The sequence below is a fragment of the Pinus tabuliformis genome, chromosome 2_1 (assembly GCF_031772625.1).
Source record: "Pinus tabuliformis cultivar Carrire ecotype Pingquan chromosome 2_1, CPIR1, whole genome shotgun sequence".
Classification (NCBI taxonomy): domain Eukaryota; kingdom Viridiplantae; phylum Streptophyta; class Pinopsida; order Pinales; family Pinaceae; genus Pinus; species Pinus tabuliformis.
The window spans coordinates 490,357,574-490,368,746 of record NC_142299.1 but is presented as its reverse complement, the minus strand read 5'-3'; the positions used below and the strand labels follow the sequence as shown (position 1 = coordinate 490,368,746).

Sequence of the window (11,173 nt, the reverse complement as noted above, 5' to 3'; positions counted from 1 at the left end):
CCAGGTAGTGCGTATTTCTGGAGGACGCAGTGAGAGAGGAGGCTGAATTGTTTGTGGAGTTGAGCAATGGAGTTTTGCTGTGAGATTTTTCGGAGGAGAGCTTGAGGATTGTCAGCCTTTGGGGGAGTTTGAGAGTTGATTGAGCTTCAGGCTTGGCAGTGTGACTTTCGCACCACTTGGGCCAGCGTAGAGGCAGTGTTTGGGGAGCTCATTTGGTGGGTAGAGTATCAACCCTTGAGGTTGGGCTTTGCCATGGAGGTTGGAGGAGTTATTCGGGGTGAAGTTTGCTTCCTTTCCAGAGCTGGGAGGAAGACTTTGTGGCCATTTCCTGCAGACTGTATTGATGGAGTTGTTTGGAGGGTGTAGGCCATAGAGGAGGTCGAATTTGGGTGGTTGGCTTCAGGTCAAACTCTTTCTGGGTGTTTCTGGGTTTTGGCCAAGGAGTTTGTGGCTAAAGTTTCATCAATTTCTGAGCACCAAAGGCGAGGTTTCTTGAAGCTCCTTTCCAGCCAATAGTTGTCGTAACTAGGAGACAACACAAAGCTAGGAGCAGTTGCTTTCTAGAATTAGGGATTATTGTCAACACCTAGGTTATGTTTAGCTTTCCCTTGAGACAAGCCTAGGTGCTCTTTCCACACTATTGTACATTGCTCCATTAATAAATAAAATGGCTAAGCTGGTTCCCATTTTTGTCGTGTATTGAATATTTGTTTATCGTTTAATTTTTTTGTGCATAAATCAAATTGGATTTTGTATATCATTGTTTGTTTAAGTTTGGAACATTACAGGGGCTGATGCATTATTTTCTAGGTCTATATAGATGGGGAGATCTTCCTTCGTTAAAGGAGATATGATATGGAGACTCTGAAGAGATTCAGGATGTTGGACTATAAACTCGTGTCTACACCTATGATTACCAATTGGAAGAAGATTGATGTGTCTAAGTAGGAAGAAAAGGACCTCACCTTGTATAAACAACTTATTAGCTCTCTCATGTATTCGGTCAACACAAGACCATCCATTTTCTTTGGGGTCAACACTCTTAGTCAATTCATGGTGGAACCAAAGAGGGTGCATTGGAAAAAAACGAAGCATGTGTTGCGTATCTACAAGGTACAGTTGAGCATGGGTTGAGATATACTCCAGGTAATGGTTTTATGTTGATGGAATATATAGATGCATACTGGGCAGGTAGTTTCGTGGACCAAAAAAGCACTTTAGGATGTTGCTTTAGCATTGGATCGAGAGTTGTCTCTTGGTACAGAAGGAAGCATAAATCAATTACATTAAACACTGTAGAAGCAGAATACATGGCAACAAGCATGGCTACATTTGAGGCTATATGGCTTCGAAAGCTGCTAGTGGCACTATTTGGTCATAATATGGAGATGACCGGTTTCTAATGTAATAATCAAAGTTGCATCAAGCTATCTGAGAATCCAATGTTCCATGATTGGTCGAAGCACATTGACATTAGATATCATTTCATCGGAGATTGTGTACAACATGGATTAGTTCGACTATGGTAATGTTCCCACAGAAGAACAGGTTGTAGATATTCTAATGAAGGTCTTGGGTAAAGCAAAGTTTGTTTTCTTCAGGGATAAGTTAGCTATAGTGGAGAACACCTTCCTCGCTAAGAGCGAGTGTTAGTTTTTGTAGCTCAGTCAGGTGTTCTAGTCTTGAGAGGTGTCAATGAGGCTATAAACACAATGGAGTTAATTATCTACAAGCCCATGTAATTTTTCTGAAATTTCATTTAGGAAAAATATCTTAATTAAGTCAATTAGTGATTTTTTTAATTATTTCCTAAGTCTAACTTAAGAAAAATAAATAATTAATTGATATTAATTGGGATAAGGTTGATTTTCCTTTAGAAGCTTGTAGAAATTTTCTAAGACGATCTTAGCCATCGATTAGATCAAGTGAATTTCTAATCATGGCTAGTCATTCATGAATGAGAGATAATAAAGGAGGTGGATGGGTGGATTTGGAGAACATATATTTATTCAAGTGGGTGATTTTCAAAAGACACAAGAGGGTCTCAGAAACAGTGATTGAGGAAATATTTTTTGGAGATTCTTGCTATCAGTATTTTCTGCAGAGAGTTGAGTTTTTCCTTGTGAGGTTGTGAGCTTTAGGAGGAGGTTGAATTGCTCAATGTATTCACAGGAGGAGGCCGCGATTGTTTGTCGGAAGGCAGTGAGAGTCTTCCAGAGGTCAAATAGAGTTTTTTAGTGCCAGTGCGAGTTCACCTGAAGCCAATGAAAATTTGTTGGAGGTCGTTCGAGTCTTCTTAAAGGCATATTGAGTTTGCTAGAAGCTAGTGCGAATTGCCAGAAAGAGCCAATGCGAATTGCTAAAGGGAAGTGTGTGTTGCTGGAGGTAATGTGAATTGTAGAAAAGGGAAGTTCGAGGGTTTTCCAAATAAGTAGAAGTAAAGAAATATGTTGTCACAACTTTGCCAGTGAAAGACAAGCAGTTGTATTTCTCAATAGCAGTTTATTAGTTGAAGATATTAATAAAATCCCTTAGATTTGAAAATTGGTTTTCCCCACATTGGGGCTTTTCCAAGTACGACTTGTCCAAAAATACTGGTGTAAATTGTGTGATTGGTTTCTCGTATATTTTCCTGCATTTTTAGTTTGTGATTGGTGCTATTTATGTTATTCATTTACTTCCAATAAATAATTAATTTGTCGTAAATAAGTGACAAGAAACAATTCACTGGTAAATATCACCTTCTAGGGAATCATAATTTCACATTATCCACCCATTGCACTGTCCCCCGTAGAGGAAGGGGAGGTTATCCAGTGATGCATAGCATTACCCACTTCTATCGAGGTTGGGCTCAATGGGAGTAATAGTCAAGGTTGAAACAATTGAAATGTAATAGGGGTAGTAGGAGGTGGGCTACAAGTTACAGCATAATCCAATGGTAGGCATAACACCTTGCTTTTGAATGTGGTTTCTTGTGATATCATGATCTATAATGATCAAGATGTAATAGGGATCGTAGGAGGTGGGTTACAAATTAGGACAAAATCCAATGGCAGGTAGAACACATTGCTTTCAAAGGGAGTTTCCCTCCATAATCATGAGTTATCACCTTATGTCGAGCCATGGTAAGTCCAAATGGAGTTGCAATTTGGAATTTGCCACGCTTAATTCGATAATGGATACATCGTATGCAAATTCAGCGATCATGATCTATAGAATTGTGAGTAGCTTTGTGCAAGAAGAATTATTCTTACTTAAATGTCATCCACTTTTGGTATATCGATAAATAATATACTAGATTTGAAAATAACACATAATCCAAACTCTAGCCTCTGACACATAACCAAAATTAATAACATTTTATTAAATCTAACACCCATCAACATACATTCGCTGATTTATTTCCCCTTCCAAAAAAGAAGGGTGTAAACATTTTGGATACCCTATACAGGTAAATTGCAAGATTTGATGAGCAAAGCACAACTATTATCTAAAACCAATAATTAACATTAGATGTGATATATCACACATAGGGTTGACGTGTTGAATAGTCCCAAAGTTAGGAATTTCAATATGAAATAGTCCCTTAAAATAGATAATTTGAAAATGCGCCCACCCATTTTTACAGTTTTATGATAAAACTCTCTTTTAACTAACAGCCAAATCGATATATGACAGACAATTTGTCCGTCAATTTCAATACCTGGCCTATCACGATTCCGTGTAGGTCAAAGACGGCAAGTTATAACGAGTAGTTGATTGACTGCTGACTTCATTGACTTGAACTCTGAGGCCATGTGGGGGTTGATAATGGTGATTGAAGTCTGGACTATCGACCACATGCATCCGCACCAAATGAATAGTTGGTTGATTATTGACTTTAACAATTTTAAAGTAAGTTTTCTGGAAATTCGCTGACCCAAATATCTTTATAAGATTTTTCCATGATCTGTAAAGCTTGAACGTAGAGTCTACGTACCTGTGATGACTATTTTCATTGTTCAAAGTCAATTGACTATTGACTTCATTATTTAAAATATACAAGTCTGATATCTAAAGTCAATTGACTATTGACTTCATTATTTAAAATATACACGTCTGATATCTAAAGTCAATTGACTATTATAAAGTCAATCTTTTTTGGAAAATTAACGAACGGACTATTGACTTCATTATTTAAAATCTACACGTCTGATATCTAAAGTCAATTACCTATTTTAAAGTCTTATATTTTTTGGAAAATTAACCATTGGAAGTATTTTCAGTTTTCGGAAATTGGCCGATCGGATCTTTACGAGATTTCACCATGATAGATATAGTTTGAATGTAGAGTCTGAACAATTTTGATTTTATTTATTCATTTATGATTATGGTAGTAATTTTGATATAGTGAGGAATATAGACTAAAGCCAAGGCCAACTTAGCGGCTACAATTATAACAACGATATATCCAATACACACAAAGTTATATATATTAGAAATTTATAACTTCACAAAAACCAAAAATCTATAAAGATGGAGAACTAATCCCTTGAATCTTATCACAAACAACGAAAATATCCCCAATGAAATTTAAAACTAGGGAACCAATCCCTTGAATCTTATCACAAACGAAAATATCTCCCAATAAAATTTAAAACTAGGTAAAAAGTAACATCTCATTATACAGATTACTCCATCATCCTTTAAAAAAACACCTTCACCAATCAATCATCCTCTAAAAAACAAACTTGACTTCATAATTTGAAACCCACACGTCTCACATTTTTAAATTTAAGTAAATATTATTTTGAATATTGTTGGGTGTTTTTAAACGGGGAAAATACCAAAACCAAATGAATCAAATGCCACAGAGGCAATCCTCTGTTTTCTCTGTCCAGGACCTTTTCCACAGATAACCTCTTTTAAATAAATTAACTCAGAACAGTCCATTACACGTCCATAAAAAATCCTCTGTTTTCTCTGTCCAGGACCTTTTCCACAGATAACCTCTTTTAAATAAATTAACTCAGAACAGTCCATTACACGTCCATAAAAATATTTCTATTGATTAACATATAAAGCCTGAAACAACATTCATCCTCTTTGCTGAGAGGGATTTACCAAAACTTACATTCACCCATCAAAAACAAAAACTCTGTCTTTTCTCTCCACCTGAGAGTTCACTGTGCTGGGTTTACTGCTGTAAAACCCATTTTTACATTACTGTTGTAAAACAAATTTTTACACACTGCTGTAAAAACAAAACTTACACAAACTTACAAAAATTCGCTCAACCATTTTCTTTATGAACTGCTGTGCAAAACCACACATGGTTTTTCTTACACTTCTGTTTTACAAAAATGCCACACAAAATTTTACAACATATTCAACCATTTTTATTTATACACCACTATGCATTCACTTCGCTGCTCCTTCCTTTTTATGATGGCCAATCACAAAAAAAAAAATCTATGCTGCTCTTTTTCATGCACTGCTGTGCACACACTTCTATCGCTCCCCCAAAGCTCTCATATTACAAAAAAATGGTCGACGCATGTTACAACACTACGCACCCATCACACACCACTACTACACTCTAAAACTACCGCACAAAAAAAACTACATAACTATTACTACACGTAGGGTTACATAGTGATATATAAAAACATATAAAAAAATAACGTGACCCATAACCATATTAAAAATATGGGACGTATGCCCATCATAACTATTACTACACGTAGGGTTACATAGTGATATATAAAAACATATAAAAAAATAACGTGACCCATAACCATATTAAAAATATGGGACGTATGCCCATCATCATAATAAAAGCTCCCACCCAATTCTACGTAAATGCATTAAAACTACAACGTTTCCTCCACGGCGGTCAACGAAGAAAACTTCCACTTCACTCCACGTAAAAATTGATTTGACGCGGGCAGTGCACCTTCGGGAAGTCAACGGCTGTGTTTGAGCGCCTAGATGATCCGACGTGGTTCGCACACCAACCTCGGGCAAACCAATCGACCTTTACCGTCCGGGGAAAATGGTTTTGGGTTCGTACAGCGGACGCGTGGCAGCATGTGAATGTGTTCGGAGGGCTCCAAGGAAAAACTGTCTTTGCCAAAAGGCGGTGCGATAAAGATAGGTGGTTTTTCGGGAAAGGTTTTGTGTTGCCGTTTAATGCTCCTGTACGGCAGGTGAAATTAATATTTCAACAAATATCAACCAACCGTAATATCTTTGAGGAAAATTAATCGATCGGAATATTCTTAAAGTTTGCATCAGAGTTTAAACAGCTCTAATGACTATTGACTTCATTGTTTGAATTTTTGGGCATGCCATTATTGACTTCATTGTTTGATATTCAGATGTCAAACAATGCTTTTGATTAATTTATCAACAAACCGTAGTTTTATGATTACTTTTATTCAAGTGGGGTATTTTGTTTTGAAAAATTAGCCCACCCTAAGGATTTTCCAAGATTTCTTTCCGCATTAAGTGTGAATTGGTCGATCCTTCCAGCGTTTAGTAAATTTAGACTTCAAAGATGAAGCTATATAAATAAACGAAAGACTGCATCCATTCCCATTCTGTAAGAGGGCGAGAAGATGGAGACCTGTTACGTTCCTTATGTCATCTGGTGTTTTCGGAGAATGCTTCTTTTCTTCTCTTATTTCATTCTCTTTCTCAATCATCCTGTGTTTTCTACCCTTCAATTATCTAATCATAGGCATTCCCGTTTCAGTAATGTTTCTGATAAAGAGGCTTTGCTCGGATTTATGTCTGCAGTCACATACGATCCGTCCGAATCGTTACCCAATTCTTGGAAACCTAATGCTTCATTGTGCCAGTGGACTGGTATCATATGCAGCCGGCGCAGAGAGAGAGTGGTATCACTCAATGTTTCAAGTATGGGATTACAAGGTACAATTTCTCCTCTTCTCGGCAATCTCTCATTTCTGACCGTACTCGATCTTCGCAATAATAGTTTTCACGGTCCCATTCCCTATCAATTGGGAAACCTCTTTCGCTTAAAGTGGCTTTTCCTGGATCAAAATCATCTCGAAGGTTCCATTCCGTCCACCCTGGGTGGGTGCCGCAGTTTACGGAGAATCCGTATGGCCTTTAAAAATCTTACAGGCAACATTCCCGAAGAACTATGTGTTCTCCCCAAATTACAAGTCATTTACTTAGGAGCTAACAGTTTGACGGGTACAATCCCGCCCTGCTTGGGAAACATATCGTCTTTGGAATTCTTACAACTGTGCCGAAACAACCTTCATGGGAGTGTTCCCTCAGAATTGGGTACACTAAGCCAGTTGACTGTTATATCTCTCTGTGAAAACCATCTGACTGGGCACATTCCATCTTCCTTGCGCAACTGCACCAATCTTCTTGTATTGGAGCTGACTTTTAACCACTTGACTGGTCACATTCCAGCGGAGTTTTGTGGCAAGACCACACAGTTGACGGAACTCTACTTGGATATGAATCAATTAAGTGGGACCATTCCTTCTTCCCTCGTCAATTGTGCGCATCTTCAAATCATCGACTTAGCGGGTAACCAGCTCGGCGGGGTAGTGCCCATGGAATTGGGTAAGTTGACGCAGCTCCAAAAGCTTAACTTAGGCCATAATCAACTGGTTAGCGGCAGCACCACGAGCTTACCCATTCTTACTGCTCTTACTAACTGTTCCAACCTACAGGAGTTAATATTAGACTCTAATTATCTCGGGGGATGTTTGCCCCTATCCGTAGGCCACCTCTCTACGAATCTGAAATCTCTAGGCTTGAGCAACAATCAGTTAGGAGGAGAAATACCTCCACAGATTGGAAACCTAACTAGTTTAACACTTCTTGAACTAGATTACAATATTTTGACTGGTTCAATTCCTTCTTCACTTATGAAGCTTCAAAAGTTGGAGAGGTTATATATGGGCTACAATAATTTGCAGGGAAATATTCCAACAGAAATTGGGGAACTTAAAAGTTTAGGGGTACTAGCTTTATGGGGAAATAATCTTTCTGGAAAAATCCCTGATTCTATTGGATCCCTTCAACGGTTAGGATTTATAGATCTTAATCATAACCAATTATCAGGTAATATACCTGCAAATTTAGGAAAATGCATGAACTTATTGCTGTTAGACCTCTCATATAACAAGCTTAGTGGGTACATACCTCCAGAGGTTGCAGAACTTAAAAATTTAGCTTTATTTTTCAATCTCTCAAACAATTTATTACATGGTCCGGTGCCTTCAGAGCTAAGCAAAATGTTTATGATTCAAGCTATAGATATTTCTGCAAATCAGCTAACCGGTTACATTCCAAGTGCACTTGGAAACTGCAAAGAACTAGACTACCTCAATCTTTCTTGTAATGCGCTTGAAGGTCCCATTCCAGTTTCACTCAGCGAACTTCAAAGTCTCCAAGACATAGATTTCTCTTTCAACAACTTGTCAGGTGGAATACCCATGTCATTGGAGAAGCTCAAAATGCTCCGCCACTTGAATTTTTCTTTCAACAAGTTGTCAGGAGAAGTCCCTAAAGATGGAGTTTTCAAAAATCTTGGTGCTTCAGCATTTATGCGAAATCTTGGACTTTGTGGACCTTGGGTAAGTTTGTCACCATGCTCTGCTCACAAACATAAAAGTGTTTGGCATAAGAAAAGATTCATCGTCCTTGTTGTTGTAGCTGCAGTCATTGTTACATCATGCTTATCTTTTGGGGTATTGTGGATTCAAAATCACAAGAGACACATTCTCAAAGAGGTCACATCATCATTAAGTGTGGGGTACCGGAAAATTTCCTATGAAGAGATCATCACTGCAACAAATGAATTTAGTGACGCTAACTTGTTGGGAGTTGGTAGTTTTGGGAAAGTGTACAAAGGGGTTTTGAATGATGGTATAGTTGTGGCTATCAAGCTTCTGAATTTGGAAACTGAGGGGGCTCACAAGAGTTTTGACAGGGAGTGCAAAATTTTGGGCAAAGTTAGGCACCGAAATCTGGTTAGAATTATAACCTCTTATTCAGACCTCCAACTGAAAGCTTTGATATTTCCATTCCTGCCAAATGGAAGCCTAGAGAAATGGCTATTTCCAGATGGCAAAGATGAAAGTGATTTGAGTTTGATTCAAAGGTTGAATATAGCAATAGACATCGCACAAGGCATGGCGTATCTCCATCATTATTGTTTTGTGCAAGTAATCCATTGTGATTTGAAGCCTAGCAATGTTCTTTTGGGTGAAGATATGACATCATATATAATAGACTTTGGCATTTCTAGCATATGTTTTGCAAATGCCGAGGATTCAGCACTCACTTCTACACTTGCACTCAAAGGATCTATGGGCTACATATCTCCAGGTATTTTTTGTCAGCAAGATAGCATATTAAGCAATGTCATGAGATTTTTATTTTTATTAAATTTTGACTTGAGAATGTTTGAATGCAGAATATGGATTGGGCAGTCCTGTCACAACAAAAGGTGATGTTTATAGCTATGGAATAGTGCTATTGGAGATGTTGACTAGAAAGAAACCCACAGACAACATGTTTGTAGAGGGGCCGAGCTTGCAAAAATGGGTGGCTATCAATTTTCCAAACCGAATTGGAGAAGTGGTGGATAGTCATCTATTGAAGAGGACTAGTACAAACATTGAAGGAGATAAGGAACTCAATTGCCTTAGTCAACTTTTAAGTCTAGGTTTGCTTTGCACAAAAGAATCTCCAGAAAGACGACCTACAATGATAGACATTGTGAGCATATTGCAAATGATCAAAGATGATCTTTTAGGAATCTCCAGCAACCCAAAATTCCTATCAAATATAACACATTTGTTAGACCACACAAGTGCTCTACACAACAATACTGGCGAAAGCCAAAGTTCCTCAACATTTTAGTATAAATTATATGTATATATAATTTCATTGTCCAATATCATGCTACAGGCCACCTGTTAAATTCAAATGTTACACAAATTCATATCCATTTCAGTTTCAATTAATTTTAGTTTTTTCGCAACAAATTGGTAAAAGCCAAAATTCTTCAACATTTTAGTATCAATTATATGTATATATAATTCCATTGTCCAATATCATGCTACAGGGCCACTGTTAATTTCAAATGTCACACAAATTTATATATATTTCAGTTTTACTTAATTTTAATTTATTTCACATAGATTGATATTTTATTTGAATTGTTCCCATAAGTTTTAGTTTACCACATATAAATATCTTATTGCCCGGGAAGAAAGGATTGCATATAACTGAACATGAAGGAAGAAAGTGGTTATCTTTCATTATCTTTATTTAATTTCCAGTCATTATAACCATATTTATAATTAGGGTATTGTGCATCAATAAAAAACCACTTAACTTCATAAAGTGCTTTAATTTTGAAAATAAAAGACTGCAAACAAGATCTACCGCAACAGCTACTTCACGATTTTGATATTCATCAAAGATGGTTCAGAAAGACTGATATCAGAGGTAGAAATCCATTTTGCACTTTAATCATTTCAATGGTGGCTTCGAGTTCCCAATAGGTGAATGAAGAGAAAAATATTCAGGTGTAAACCTCCAGGTACTTTAAGTAACGGTGTTGGGATATTCAAATATGTTTTTGTTCCTTCCAGCCAAATCACATAAAAAGATACGAGATTTGACCATTAGTATTTTGGTAGCTATTTTGGTTAATTTATAGACCAATTTTCAAGCCGCTTTTTGCTGCTGAGAAGCAACCTGTTCGGATGCGTGCTTCTTCTTATAAACAAGTTGTAAGTACAATTTCAGTTGCATTTTTGTGATCGAACTAATTAAAAATTGCATCTTTTTCCGATATGTTTGTGTTATTTTTTTTTGATGGTGTCATGTTGTGTGATTCTCTATGGTTGTTTTTATGATGCTTATTAATTGGGTATTTGGTTCCAGGTTCTATATTCATATGATTATTTACGAGGACATTACCAAAGTATTCTGCTGCTATGATCCAATTTGGCTAGAAAATTCAAATTAACGCTGACAAAGTATCCTATTAAAAAGGGCTAGAAGATGTTGAACTAAGTTGGTTTTCCTGACATTTATTTGTTCGGAATTCCACGAAATATAATGTTATGATCAAGTCTGGTTACAAGGTTTTGTCGAGAAAAGTTGGTTTTCCAAACATTTATTTGGT

The 11,173-nt window shown here is 37.0% G+C and overlaps 1 protein-coding gene across 1 annotated transcript; it reads left to right on the top strand.

Moving 5' to 3' along the window:
• Positions 1-6,599: 6,599 nt before the first annotated feature.
• On the top strand, positions 6,600-9,897 carry LOC149201066 (uncharacterized). Its single transcript, XM_089401188.1, has 2 exons — positions 6,600-9,360; positions 9,449-9,897. The coding sequence occupies exons 1-2, from the start codon at positions 6,600-6,602 to the stop codon at positions 9,895-9,897; spliced, it is 3,210 nt and encodes a 1,069-aa protein (XP_089257314.1).
• Positions 9,898-11,173: the final 1,276 nt, after the last annotated feature.

Coding starts and splice junctions, on each gene's coding strand:
- LOC149201066 (XM_089401188.1), top strand. CDS start 6,600: ATGGAGACCTGTTACGTTCCTTATGTCATCTGGTGTTTTCGGAGAATG. Junction 9,361..9,448: donor TATGGGCTACATATCTCCAG/GTATTTTTTGTC, acceptor GTTTGAATGCAG/AATATGGATTGGGCAGTCCT.